General features: G+C 36.1%; 1 protein-coding gene and 1 pseudogene across 2 annotated transcripts; both read left to right on the forward strand.

Moving 5' to 3' along the window:
• Positions 1-2,775: 2,775 nt before the first annotated feature.
• On the forward strand, positions 2,776-8,123 carry LOC147298036 (uncharacterized). Of its 2 annotated transcripts, none has more exons than XM_086229018.1 (8): positions 2,776-2,954; positions 3,071-3,179; positions 3,731-3,871; positions 3,987-5,087; positions 5,184-5,247; positions 5,543-5,682; positions 5,764-6,075; positions 7,465-8,123. In XM_086229018.1, the coding sequence occupies exons 1-8, from the start codon at positions 2,911-2,913 to the stop codon at positions 7,771-7,773; spliced, it is 2,220 nt and encodes a 739-aa protein (XP_086085144.1). In that variant the 5' UTR covers positions 2,776-2,910; the 3' UTR covers positions 7,774-8,123. The 2 variants fall into 2 exon arrangements, with proteins under 2 accessions (XP_086085144.1, XP_086085145.1); XM_086229019.1 differs by having other exon boundaries at positions 3,996-5,087.
• Positions 8,124-10,445: 2,322 nt separating this feature from the next.
• On the forward strand, positions 10,446-13,063 carry LOC147298037 (uncharacterized; annotated as a pseudogene).
• Positions 13,064-15,532: the final 2,469 nt, after the last annotated feature.

Here is a 15,532-nt window from a genome sequence, read left to right on the forward strand (position 1 = left end):
TTTAAATTTGGTAGTTCAATTGAAATATTATATAGTTTTCATGCTATACCAAAAAATTATTAAGATTTGATATTTAATCCTAATTTTCTAATTAAACTTTGCCATACCTTTCAGTCTTTCTCTCATTCCTATGGTTTTGAATTATTTTTCAATGTAGTGAAGTTGAAGGATGAGAAATGGGAGATAAGAAAGAAGAGGACAGTCTTTTTGCATTATATCCACACACAGTTATATTGAAACTTTTATGTATATATAAGCTCAAAACTTATAATGAAATTAATAAATTTTTTAACATTGTCTTAATCAATACACAATACTTATTATGCCATGTAAAATTACGAATGAGTATATTATGTCAGGTAAAGATAATATAATGTTTTTATATCATATATTTAATATGTTATTTTATCAAATTATCAATTACGACCCAACATTGAAACAAAGTACACAAAAATGAGAATGGTTAAAGCATACCGTCCGGATTTCTTGTCCCCGGCCTCTAGGTGTGGATCCATGCTATAGCTAATGGGGTCAATTGTCGATCCTCTGTGAAATTTCCTTCTTCCAATTGTCATATGCAATAGTATGGTTATAAATATCATTTTGTCTGGTCTTCTTTGAACATGACTCTTAAATAGATAAAAGACAAGATGTGGTGACGGACCTTAGATTAATGTATATCATATTATGTGTTGACCATTGACTTAGGAATTTTCTTTTTCTTTTCCTCCACGAGAGTATCAAACATGTATTAACAATTAGGTGTTATTACATTATAAGTGTTTTACTTTTTGTTCAATATTTAAGCAATTAGAGCCGGTTCGTGTATGAATTAATAAAACAATGTTACATTGATTTAAATTTGGAATACAAATTGGGAAAGGCTATGCAGACCACTCAAAAATGCTGAATTGATCACCCTTCTTATTTATTTTACAAATATTCCTAATATACCCTTAATGTAAATAAAAAAAATTATTAAAAAAAAGAACCACAAAACCCCATCCCTCCCACCCACCCACCCACCCACCCGACCCGACCAGTCACTCTCTCTCTCTTCGGTGTGCCACCGTCCGGCGATCAGTGGCGGCAAGACCACCACCAGTCAACTCGCCTGCCTCTCCTCTCTCTCCCTATGGTAGCCTTCAAACCAGGAAAGCCCAGAAAACTCGAACCCAGGCGAAGACCCGATCGGCCCCTTTGCAGGCGATCTTCCTTTTCCGGCAGATTTGAGACGCCGGACCACTTGGGTTTTGTTCCCCTGGTCACGGCGAGTCCAACCCTGGTCTTCCTTTGCTCATCCGACCACCGTGCGCGGCTAATCGACGTCGTGAAGCTCCGCGGCTTTCGTCGCCGATTCCGATAGATTCCGGCGATGAATTGGGTCGATCCATGTATGGTTTTCGATACTCTCGTTGTGTTCTTGTTGTTGGTTAGATTGGTTTGAACCAAATATGGGGAGGGGTGGTGGTGGTAGTTGGTCGGAATTAGCCGAAATAGGAAAAAATGGGGAAAAAAAAAGGGGCAAGGGTAAAATAGGAAAAAATGGGAAAAAAAATCTTAGGGTGGTCTGAATAGCCTTCCCCATACAAATTTAGTATCTCTAGCTATGCTCTTCCAACATTTTACACAAGATGATAAGCAGGCCAATAAGAGGAAGAATTGGGTATATAACCACTTGGGCCCAACATTGGACATGGTAGGATAGGCAAGCACTCCCATAGTAACATTGGGCCAGACCTCATGCAGATTGTCAGCCCATCTACATTATTGGTCCAAACGAAAGATACATACTGAACCTAACCACAAAAATGGGCCTAAGTTGACCAAAGATGAGGAGGCTGGCAACCCAACCGAGTGGAACAGTAAGTATAAAACCGAATAGGGTGCATAAGATTAATAATCTTTGTCTCATTAAGCATAGATACATTTTTTTCCAATGTATCTGTTATATAAGAGGTCAAATGGCTGAGAATTTGAGATATTGTAGATCTCCCTTATTATGGAAAAATTGTTATACTATTAACTACCCAGTACCCTATTAATGGAAAAAAATATCGAAAAACATCCCGATTAATGATATAACCAATGATGTTTTTTTTATACATTCAAAGGTATCCAACAACTCTTAATAGACTTTTAATTTTTTTTAAAAAATTTTAAAAAAATAATCCTCAAATAGTACTTAACTTTCCGTCAAACAACCTTATCTAGTTAGTAATATTGAAATCCTATTTAATAATGCTTTAAAAAAACTTGTACTTAGGATTCTATTTTTAAAATTAAAAAAAAAAAATCTATATGTCCAAGCCATACGTTTGGACTAATTTTTGAAAATGTTCAATTATAAACAGATTTGGTGAATAAATATGATAAGTCCATCATTATCGAATTTAAGATCTTGTTTTAGCTTGAATTGTAAGTTTGGTTGTGGTTCTCTACAGCAACCCCAGCCTTGACCGGCCGTGTCAGCATCGTCAACACCAGTCACTGAAATGGCAAATCCTGATTGGAAGGACAGAACAGAAGTCAAGGAACTTGTAGTGGAAGTTATTTCACAGGACCGTGGGACCCACTAAGAAATCCAAACCCCAGCCAAAGGCCGTGTACTACTCCGTAGTGGTATAAATGGTAATTTAAGGTGGAAACGCGTGCATTTATTTAAGGAAGGGAGCACTCCCTTGTTTGTCATCGTAATCTATGTTGATCTCTCCCTACATAAGGCGCGAAGACATCAAGTGCCAAACCAAACTTCTCATTTCTTTTTCACTTTATTTTATCAACTGGTTTTCTAATCGAGCCGGTCGAGCCGGCCGAGCCGCCACGGTGGTTTAGCCGATTACGTTTGCTCATTGCTGATCCCCTTTAAATAAATAAGAAAAAAATTAAAAAAGTGCAATAGCCAGTCCAATGGAGAAGCCGCCGTTACCTAAAAACAGCCCCCTGAATTCCAAGTCTCTTCGACTCTCTCTGCCTATTTCTCTTATCACTCGCATTTCGCAATTTTGAAAAGCACGAAACTTTTTTTCTCTCTCTTTTTCTTTCCCTCACTTTCTTTCGCTCCAAACAGGAAGCGAGCGTTTTCGGGGGGCAGTTCTCGGTGCATGGATACCGACGACGTCGTCGAGATCGTCCCTCCTCCGATTTCTCGGACGCCGAAATTAGCCAAGCAAAAAGAGGTTCTTTTTCATACACCATCTTTCTCTATCATATTTATTCGTTTATCTGTTAATTTTATCGATCACGAGCTGCGTTTCACTTGTTTTTATCGGATTCGATCATGTGGTTTGTAATGAAAGCAGCGTTCTTTCGAAGCGGGGACTCTCTTTGAATCGATCTAAGTCTCCGTTTTTTATTCATATTCAATTGGCTTGAATGGGTACTCCACTGGAGCCTTATAGGCTACATCTAGTTTCAGATTACTTGAATTTGGTAAAGTCGCTGCGAGATGATTCGAACTTTGGTGTAGAATCTTGGGGCTTAAATTGCCCAATTGGACCATTTTTTTTAATTAATTTTATTTTAGGGCTTTTGGAAATGTTCTTTTGGGTTTTATCTATCTGTATCCAACATATCTATCAATTTCATGTTGCTTTTTCATGATATCAAAATGAGTGTATACTGGATTGTAATTGTTATACATAATGGTGGCTTTACTACGCTACTATCATCTATTTTGGGTGCAGTTCGGTCCGTCTCAACAGATGTGTCTAATAACTTTTTTTTTCAGGTTATTGTGCATGATGTGATTGAACTTGACAAAGATGAAGAGACTGCTGCTGCCATGTTTATTGATGAAAGAGTGGACAGAAGTATCAAAGGGAAGGCAATAAAAAACTCTTCTGATGGTTATGGTGATCATCAAGCTAAGGTTTATGATTAACTTGAATGACAATCTAGCTGTTGACTGTTATCTTTGTGGTATACGATGAATATTCAATGTGGCTGTAGCATTCCTTAGCATATTTACTTTATATTATTACTAGTATTTTCAGGTAGCTGCGGTGAATAACATTTTTGGTCCTTCTGGTATGGAAACCTCTGGATCAGTGACTGCGGTTGAAGCTGCTAAGGGTTTTTCGACCGTTTCACATAACTTTATCAACTTGGATGGTCACAGTTCTGATGTTTCTATTGACGATGATGACTATGCTGATCTTTTTCTTGATGAGTTTATGGATGTTGATGAGTATGCCCTTTTGCAATCCCATTTTGATAAGGTGGATATTCCTCCTGGAATAGAGGCCCCTATCCCTTGGTTGCCAGATCCTCCCAAAAGTAAAGTAGATTCAGTTTCTGGAAGTAGTTCTGTCAATTTGAGTGTTCAAGTGCAATCAGGTGCTGTTGGTTTCCAAGGGAGCAACTCATCTTTCTCTCCTTGGTCGTTAGAGTCTCATTTCAACATGAGGTCGACTATTTTGGGCAATTCAAGCTTGAAGACCAAGCTGGAAAGTATTAGTCACCCTCCTAGACTGGATGTATCATCATCTTGGAAACTTCCAAAAGCTGCCAGAAGTAAAAAGAAACAAGCTGCTTTGCAATACCAAGGGAGTTCTCCTAATCTCCCAGTTGGAGTAGAATCATCAAAATCTCAATGGCTTTTAGGACCTTTTCAGCGCAAAAAGAAGTTAGTTTCTTCGAGTAGTTCAACTAATTATAATTCTGGAAATCAATTTGAAGCAATGAAGCTCCCTTCTGGAGTTGAGCCATCTCCTTGGGCATATTATTTACCTGACAGTGTGAACAAACAAGCTTCAAGTACTTCTTATTATCCTCCTGGGGTACAACCAACCAGTCCTTGGTTGTCAGATCCGTTTTTTAAAACTAATTCTAAGCCATCTAACTCAACTTTCTACGATCCATTGGGTTCAATATATCCTCCTGGAGAAGTAGCAGGTGTTCCTTGGGTTAATGCCCAAAATCAAAAGAATGCTGCCGCTGTTGGGTTTTCAACAACCCCTGTGAGGCAAATTTCTAGCTCGGAAATGGATGAAATTATGAGGAAGTTCAAGGGTTTCAAACAATTTGATACAATTGAAGATCATTCAGACCATCACTATACTAGCCATGGTTCTTCAACGAAGCAGGTGAGTTTAGATGATGTATTGATTCCTTCTATTTCATGTTTTAGTTTCATTTTCAATTCTGGATCTTATAGTTTTCTGTTTTTACTCTTTCTGAAGCCATCAAAGAATTGGGCAAAGAGAATTCAGGAAGAGTGGAAGATCCTGGAGAAGGATTTGCCTGGTGAGCCTTCTGCTTTATTTTTATGTAATGGTAGTTTGATTTTCCCATCCATAGCCTATCCATTTTTACCAACTTTTTGAAGTGAATTTTAGATGAAGCAGAGTAATGGTTTGTTACTGAAAATTGGAATTGAGAATACATAGAATATAGATGTGGGGTTTTTTTTTTTTTTTTTTTGATTTAATAGAAACTTAGGTGCACTGCCTTTTAATCTGCTTGAGTGTCCCTACTCCCTGATACAATTAACTTCATATTTGAACCTTCAACTCTGCCTCCTTTTTTATCACGTTGGCAGATACAATATTTGTTAGAGTTTATGAGACAAGGATGGATCTTTTGAGAGCTGTAATTGTGGGAGCGGAGGGTACTCCCTACCATGATGGTCTCTTCTTCTTTGATGTTTTCTTCCCCACTGGCTATCCTAATTCACCACCGGTATGTTATTAATGTTTGATTTCTGGCATTAATTTATATCTGCTTACATCATTGGTCTGACTATAAACTTGGTAATGCCAGAATGTCTACTACCACTCTGGTGGCCTCCGACTAAATCCAAATTTGTATAATTGCGGAAAAGTATGCCTCAGCCTTCTAAACACCTGGTCTGGGAACAAGAATGAGAAGTGGATCCCAGGCATGTCAACCATGCTACAAGTTTTGGTCTCTATACAGGGGCTGATTTTGAATACAAAGCCCTACTTTAATGAGCCTGGATATGCACGGATGAATGGTTCAGCAGCTGGTGAAACGAGGTCTCAGCAGTACAATGAGGATACATTCATCCTATCTTTAAGGACGATGATATACATGATGAGGAGGCCTCCAAAGGTAAGTTTTGATTTTCTTTTTTTATTTCATTTTTTCATTTCCTCATACTCTTGACCTTTTTTGCAGTATTAGATTGATATTGAAATTTTTAGGTAAATGTAGCTTGACTTTTTGGCTGTAGTTTTGTAATCATAGTCTAAGTGCATCAATACGTGAAATTGATGAGAATTTTTTGAAATGTTATACAAAATCAGTCAAACTTGAATGTATGCTAAGTTTCCCGAAGTCTTGACCAATACATACTTTAAATTTCTCAAAATGGTATACTTTTTCTGAAGTCATTTCTACACTAAAGTTCTAAATTCATTATGTAGGTTCTTCTGGGAGTTTGAGATGGAATTAAATTTCCTTTGGAGTTTTATGTGTTGAAACTCGTAGAAAGAAAGTTTTGCAGACTTAGACTTCATTTTAACAAGAAGATCAAATGAGTTTTAATGCTTATGATTGGAGCAATGTTTCCTGGGTCAGGGGTCGAATTGGTACGTGGAACGGGTACGGGTAAGGGGTACAATAGTTTTCTTTGGTATGCAGTACGTTAGGGGTAGGCTTAGTTGGTACCGTATTTTGGGTCACTGTTCGCTGTAAAATTTAATCCGGATTGTTTTCCTTATATTATGTTATATTGTATTATATATAAAAATTAATTTTTATTGTTATATTTTATACTTTGATTTTAATTAATTATAACATTTATGATTGTTCAATATCAATAATTAATAATTAATAATTTACAATATATTTTTGTTATTCAATGTATTTGGATAAAAAAAAAAAAAAAACTGGTATTCAATGTATAGTCCCTAGGCAAGGAAGACTAAAGGGCAGACTTGGGAAAGCAGTATCAATTGGGTCGGGGGTCGGCTGGGGGGCCTCCGATCCCTGCAACTCTGGATAGGACTGCAAATTGTGAGATCTTTGTTCAGAATAGAAGGGAGTAGGAATGGCCACTTCATGATACACAACTAATTGACAGTTATTTCTGGGCATAATGATATAGTGAACTCAAGATGATTAGAATGTTTCAGTTGTGTGAATGTGGGTTTTTAAAATAATTTATGGGTTTCTTTATATGAAAGTTTGACTAGAAAGCCAGTGATTCAGTGGATATAAATTGCAAGTTTTGATAGTTTTTCATGATAAATTTATTTTTATCTACATAATCTTTAGTTTAGATTAATGAACTTAGCAGTTAATGTTGTCAACTACATAAGCAAAGATCAATTAGGAGCCATAATATCTGTTGATATTCACAGTTGTCTTTAATGACTATTCTCTGATATCACCAGAGTTAGCTTAAATAAATTGTGTTTATGTGTTCAGAATGCATGTTTGGCTCACTTTGTGAGTGCAATATTTAAGTTCTCAGTTGTAACTTATATTTGGATGCAGAATTTTGAGGATTTTGTTCTGGGGCATTTCCGCGATCGTGCTCATGACATCCTGGTGGCATGTAAAGCATATATGGATGGTGCTCAAGTGGGGTGTCTGGTCAAAGGTGGGGTTCAGGACGTGGATGCGGGTGACAAGAGCTGCTCACAGAGGTTTAAGGATTCTTTAGCTGGGTATGTGCCTATGCTTGTCAAGGAGTTTACCCAAATCGGTGCTAAGGACTGTGAGAAATTTCTGTCACCACCAATAAATGGGAACATGCAGATTGCTAATATGCCCCAGGCTGCAACATCAATGGTTTCATGTTGAAAAGTTGGTTCGAGACTTGACTCAATATGTCATATATCTATTATCTGAGAGGAAAGACCTAGGCTTCTTTTTGCTTTAATATAGTTTAGACTATACAGTGTCTTTGACTTGAACCATCCGAATGCGTAAATATGGTTTTGGATATTGTATATAGTTGCCAGTATGGATGGGGTTGCGTAGTTTAAGGTGCAGTTTTATATGATTGGGAATTTAGTACTGAAACTTTCATTCTGAATTGTCAGTACGGAATATATTTTGACTGAAATTGTAAAGCTGATATATTCTGTCCTGATTTCGATTAATTTGATGACTAATTTTATCAAAGTTGAAAAATCTTTATTTTGATGACTTATCTTTTTCTCTGCCACTGTTATTTGTCCTGTAAGTTATCATTTGAATGTTTGTGAAGGAATGGTGCTGTGTGTGGCACTGAAAGTAGGGTGGCTAGTAGAGACGGAATATAGGGCCTGTTTGGCACATTCAAATTTTTATAAAAATTCTAAGTGTTTTATGCAAAAGCACTTGGAAGTACCTAGAGTGTTTCTCAAAACTCACAATAAAAGTGTTTTTGGTTTCTTTTGTTTTAAAAGACATACCTCTACAAAGCCTAATTTCTTAATTAAAACCCTTTATTAAATCAAGGGTTACTTATATTTTGTCCTCGCAAACTATTGGAGGTTGACACTTTGCCCCCTCAAACCAATTTTTTTGACAATAATTCCTGTATACTCCGTCAAGCAAAAGAACCCCAATCTGTTAAAAAATAGTTTTCTTTGTTAGTTTTGCACACACGGTGCTCAGAGAGAAGGCCACATGTACAAAAATGACGGCCCATTTAATATTTTTTGACGGGAAGGAGTTATATGTTTAACAAAATATAGTTTGGGAGTAAGGTGTCAAAATCTTAATTTAGGGGGGGAAGTGTGTACCCCCAATTATTTGGGGGGATGAATTGTAAAGAACCCTTAAATCAAACAAGAAAATCAATATTTGAGAACTATGTGTTACACAAACAGACATACAATTAATGATGATGATTAGTGCAATAAATGTGCAAAATATAATATTCTAACAATAATTTTTTAACATGCTCATAATAACTAAATTCTAATTATAGAAATCTAGATGAATTTACAAAATTCTTATGAATAAATTTTAGGGTGTACTGTCATTAAAAGAATGTGTCACACCATTCATATTCATATTCATACTAATTATATGAGAATTTAATATATGTGTAATGTACATAACTTCACAATTTCATAATATTTTCCGATAATGGAAAGAATTTTTTTTTATAATTTATTTTTAAAAAAATAACTTTTAGACAATATTAAAATTATTTGGTGAGATATTAAGGACAATTAAACAATTATATTTCGGCCTCTCTAAGCATATAATCTTGTCTTCGCACCTGGTGGCTAGTGGATTCCATCACTTTCGAACTTGACTAAGGAAAATAGTATTTCAATGGGGTCACTTCACTTCTATTTTGGCCAAGTATGAACCATTTGGCACCGGAGTTTTCGATGTTATTTGCACCTTATGGAGCCAAAAACAAAGAAATTTTCCCACTACAAGTTGTTGGAAAATGACCTCTTTCTCTGTTGTTCTCTACTTGTCAAATTAGCTAGTGTGGAAAAACCCAGTATTGTCATTTCTTTTTTGTTAATGGATGCACTCTTGTTTATCAAAAGGAAAATATTTTATAAATAAAGCAATATTTTAATATTTGCTAAGACAAATAAATCGGTTATAACAAGTTATGCAGCTTATACAGTTATACTAATGTGTCTGGACTGCGAGTAGAAACAGGGGTGTGCACAGCTAGTTTCCCTCCGTTCTTCTTTGTCGTTTTGTTTGGGCTGGTTGAGGTTGGCTGAAATTAAACTTTGCCACCTCCTTCCCCCATAAGTCCTGAGTCCCAAAGTCTCAAAAGCTAATAGTGAAGTCGTGTTAATGTAATGAGACAAAATTGTCATGCCAATTAACATTTTTCAAAGTCAATGAAGACTAATATCACAATAGATAAAAAAAACAAAGAATAAAAACCGAAAAAAAAAAAAAAATACAATTTAAATCATACATTTGGAATCTTCAAACTAACACAAGGGCCATATACAAGAAACAGTACAATATATAAAATGAGTTAGTCTTGGGATTTAATTCTTTAGCTTGTTTGGTAGCACTTTTATCAATTTTCTTAATTTGCAAGAGAGGGAAATTAAAGATATAGAAGAAATGAGAGTAAAGATGAGCAATGAGAGATATGTGTATTATTAGTTTGTAGTTTTATTTTACAAATCATTTTCTATTTTTTCTCTCTCTTTTTTTCATTCCTATCCTTTGATAAAACATGTAAATATGTCATACAATTAAAATTTTACCATATTGGCTTTTTCAACTCCACTATCAACTGTTTGAATTGTGTAAAAATTCTTTTAGGCATTACAATTAAAGCAAACTCTAATGGATACTGGGGTACTGGGGTGGTGGTTCACCTGGTACTTCAGACTATGCTAAGTACATAGAACATCACAGTATTTTCACATTTGTTCATATCTTTCTCCCAATACTCATGACCAAGGAACCTATGACTATCTCCAGAAAGCCTTCTGCTACCTCTTCTTTGAAGAGGTGGTGGTATACACAGCCAAACCTTCTCACAGGATATGCCCATCGCCATACGGGTTACCATACGTACTGGTGGTGGCAGTGACATTCTTAGTCCAGACTCATCAAATCAGGTCCGAAATTCAATTGTTTTCAGCAACTCGAATGTTAGAGAAACTTATGTACAAGGCCTATTCAAGCTTCAAGCAAATCTTTGATTTCAAAGAGCCAGAACATATTATTATGTGGGAAAGGGAAATTCGACTAGGATCCTGACTCATCCACAAAGATCAGTAGAGTTTATACTAGATGGGTTCTGGTCAGAATCTTCTGGGAAGCTTTGTATGGTTGGATTTTATTCTGCTTACTCGAAATATCATGATCCGTTGAAAAATCTTCATGTTGTTCTTAAGCTCTATAATGTCATGAATTCCACTAGTGTTGCAAGTTTGATTACTGGAACCTTAGAGAGCTTGTCTAGGAATGATCCAAATAATTTTGAACCAGTCTCTATTATGCTGTTTCCTAAAATGAACTACCAGTTCACTTTGGTTTCAAAGAACTCTGATAACAATTGCTCTTGTGGAAGCGATGATCCATCAAGTTCTTTGCCAATAAAGAGATTTTGTTCATTAATCTCAAGAGAAGTAATACAACATGAGTTTGATCTCAAGTATTCAAGCCACTGCACTTCTGCAAAGAGCTGCACTCCATTTGCTGTGTCTGATTTGCCTGGTGCTGTGTCGTTGAGGGGTGTTGACTGTTCGGAGGATGAACGAAGGTTGAGAGTTATGGTGGAATTATTTGCAGACAGTAGAAGCAGCTTGCTCTGGTATCAGAGGCCTTTCGATCCCAATACATCATTCATTGGGGAAGGCTCATGGGATGCAAAGAGAAATCAGCTATGTGTTGTTGCTTGTCAATTCTTGGATGCCAAGTCTCTGAATAGTACTCATGTGGGTGATTGTTCAACAAGATTGAGCTTGATATTTCCTGCAATATGGACAATTGGAAACACTAGTAGCATTGTTGCACAAATTTGAAGCAACAAAACTGTGACAGAGTCGGGTTACTTCGAAAAGATCACATTCGGAACTCCTCAGAATGATGTTGGAAGGGTTCTGATTCCAGGCCTGAAATATGAGTATACCAAAACGGACAAAGTAAATAAGTTGTGCGGTTGTGCCCAAAAAATAAGACTGCTAGTGCTAATGATCACAAGAACAATATATACCCGAGTCCATTTTCTAATGACATGAGATTTGATATGTCTGCTAGAGATTCTAAAGGGGAAGTTGCATGGGGGGGTTCTGAGCCTCTCACTGTTGGCAATCAGTTTTACCACTCGTACTGGTATTCAATGCAAGATGCAAATGTACTTGCAAGCACTGATGAGTACTTTGTGGCTCCTGTGAACCCTCCTGTGAGCTACAGCTACAACCACAGCAGCCCCTACAATATTAGCTACAAAATAATCATCCAAGTGCTACCTGATGAAAATTTGGGCAATACATCAAACATAAATGAAATGCAGATTCTGCTGAAGGGATATATGATGATACACAAGGAAGCCTGTGCATGGTAGGCTGCCGAAATCTGGGCTCAAACAGTCAACAGCCAACAAGTGACTCTGTAGATTGTGACATTCTTGTCAACTTTCAGTTCCCTCCTAACAATTCAAAGAAGGATCCGGGTTTTGTGAAGGGGAGGATCGAAAGCACGCGAAAGAAGTCTGACCGTCTTCATTTTGAAGGTATGAATTTTTCTTCCGCTACAGGTAACCTGGTTGAAGTAGACAGATCAATTTGGAGGATGGATGTGGAGATCACCTTGGTTCTTATATCCACCACACTTGCATGTGTTTTTGTGGCATTACAAATTTTCCATGTGAAAAAACATCCTGATGTGCTTCCCACAATTTCCATTTTCATGCTTCTAATTCTAACTATGGGGTACATGATACCTCTTATGCTAAACTTTGAAGCCATGTTCACACACAACACCAACCGCAAAAATCTGTTCCTTGGAAGTGGTGGATGGCTTGAGGTCAATGAGGTAATTGTAAGGGTCATAACAATGGTAGCTTTCTTGCTGCTATTCCGTCTTCTGCAGCTAACATGGTCTGCAAGATCAGAAAACGGAACCCAAAAGGAGCTCTGGGCTATGGAGAAGAAGACTCTTTGTGGCCGTACCAGTTTATGCTGCAGGGGCTTTAGCTTCTTTGTTCCTAATGAATTCGAGGAAGAATGACAGTGCTGTCGTCGTTTCAAGTGATCAAGAGCATCCAATTTTGTGGGCCTTGAAATCTTATGCTGGTTTGGTGTTGGATGGTTTTTTGCTTCCTCAAATTCTGCTCAACATGTTCTCCAAATCAAAGGAAAATGCTCTGTCTGTTGCATTCTACATTGGGACAACTTTTGTTAGACTTGTGCCACATGCATATGATCTTTACAGGGCTCACAGCTCTGCTCCTCAACAACTTGATGAGCCATACATTTATGCAAGTCCTGTGGCAGATTTTTACACCACTGCCTGGGATGTAATTATTCCTTTTGGAGGTCTTCTGTTTGCTGTGATCATTTACTTGCAGCAGAAGTTTGGGGGTCGTTGCATTCTTCCTCAAAAGCTGAGAGAGTTGGGTGCATATGAGAAGGTCCCTACTGTTAGTGAAACGTAATTGCCAAAGTGGTCTAATCTAGCACTTCATTTCTGGTATTCATTATCACTGGAGGCTTTCATAGTGTATGACTGTGTAGACTGATGAGAATTGGACAATAGATTCTCTATCTGCTGCTATTTCCCTTTCTTTGGTATTTTTATCCTTTTTGATGTGAAACATGTAAGCTTTGATGTGTGGACTTCCATTTTTCTTTTCTATAACATCGCTGTTGATAGATGTATGAGGATATTGTCAGATTATAGTCTGTAAACTTTTTTCATATTATAAATGGCTCAAATAAGAATTCTCTTCTTAAAAAACTATTCCCATGCATCAAACAAGCTAGCCAAAACTTGTTGGTGGGAATGACCAATGAGGAAGGTTTTACATAATTCAAAGGCATGTCATGAACCACAGTTTAGCATGTCATGACCAATGAGGAAGGTTCTACATAATTCAAAGGCATGTCATGACCAATGAGGAAGGTTTTAAATAATTCAAAGGCATGTCATGAACCACAGTTTAGCATGTCATGAACCAATGAGAAAGGTTTTACATAATTCAAAGGCATGTCATGAACCACAGTTTAGCATGTCATGACCAATGAGAAGGGTTTTACATAATTCAAAGGCATGGCATGTCATGAGTGAGGATATTTTGAAATTTTTGAATAGTTTAGCTTCATTACTGCCTGCTAAATTTTCCCACTCATACTCTCTACATGCTATTTTTTATTGACCAAATTGACAGGATTAAGGTTGTATCTTTAAATTGTAATTGTTAGAAAACTATAGGGGCAAAGTTGGCACAAGTAAAAGTATAACGTCCTTACTCCTTAGTGCTAGCTCGACCTTCATTTTCCAAGTAAAGGTTGACGTTGACTGAAATTACACCTTTGCCAGTTGCCACCTCCTATCTGCCGGCTCCTCACCGATTTCAATCAAAAGCTAATAGCGTCGTTGTGTTATGTAGTGACGAAATTGTCATGCCATCATTTACCAAGTCAACAAAGGCTAAGGCCCCGTTTGGGATTGCTGTAGGGGACTCAAAAGTTACTATGAATGACAATTCTCAATCACCTACAGCAGTTTTGGTGTTGGTAAAAAAATAAAAAACTATTTTTCCCTATAATTCTCAACTCCCCACAGCAAAAACAGAAGCAAGTTTCTAGGTACTTTTGAAAGCTGTAGTGACTCACAGCAACAATGAATATTTTATTTTATCCATAATACCCTCATTGATTTCTGTAATTTTTATTTGTTTATTTTAAATTAAAAAAATATGTTCATTGTTAGTTATATTTTACAATTCTCAATCACCTACAGTAGTTTTGGTGTTGGTAAAAAAATAAAAAACTGTTTTTCCCTATAATTCTCAACTCCCCACAGCAAAAACAGAAAGCAGGTTTCTAGGTGCTTTTGAAAGCTGTAGTGACTCACAGCAACAATGAATATTTTATTTTACCCATAATACCCTCATTGATTTATGTAATTTTTATTTGTTTATTTTAAATTAAAAAAATATGTTCATTGTTAGTTATATTTTATATTGTGATAATTAATTATGATATTTTATTTATACGATTAAATTATAATATACCTAAAAAAATAATAGGCATACTTATTTAATAATGTTTTTCTTAAAAAAATCAATACTAATAAAAATTTATAGTCAAAAATTTCAAAAACAAGTAAAAAAATATTTTATTTTTACCAAACAAATAAGTGAAATGCACTTTCAGCATCATGTCGATTTTAGTAATTATATACAGTCACATCATTTTTATATTAACATTTACCAAACACTTTGATACTATTTTTTGCACTCACAGCACTTTTGAAAACATAGTTTACCAAACACTCAACTGCTTTACTTTACAGCTGTTTTTTCCCACAGCAATACCAAACCAACCCTAAATCACAATAAATAAATTAAGTAAAAACCAAAGAAAAAAATACAATTTTAATCATACATTTGGAATCTTCAAACTATCACAGGGGCCAATATATTCATATATGGAATAACACAACATATATTAAGCAGTTGTGATTCTCGCATCCACACATGAGTCGTCCACATATGATTCGAACCTCAATATGAGAATTTTTTATACCAACAAACTTTTTATATAGAATTGGCATACATGATTCTCATATAAAATTCCGTCTGAACAAAGTGAATGAAAAATTGATGTATTAAATAATTTCTTTTAACTTTTCCCCTCATCTTTGTTACAAAATTCAGCTTGATTCTCATAGTCTTGGGCTTGATTTTTTAGCTTGTTTGGTAACATTTTTATTTGTTTATTTAAATTTGATTATATTGGCTTGTAAACTTCATTATCAAACTGCTTGAATTGTTTAAAAATTCTTTTAGGCATCATAATTAAAGCAAACTCCAATGGAAAATGGGATGGTGGTTGACCTGGTACTTCAGACTATACTAAGTTCACAGCACATCACAGTATTTTTCACATTGCCTTGCTTC

Source organism: Dryas octopetala, chromosome 1 (genome assembly GCF_963921425.1).
Source record: "Dryas octopetala chromosome 1, drDryOcto1.1, whole genome shotgun sequence".
Taxonomy (NCBI): domain Eukaryota; kingdom Viridiplantae; phylum Streptophyta; class Magnoliopsida; order Rosales; family Rosaceae; genus Dryas; species Dryas octopetala.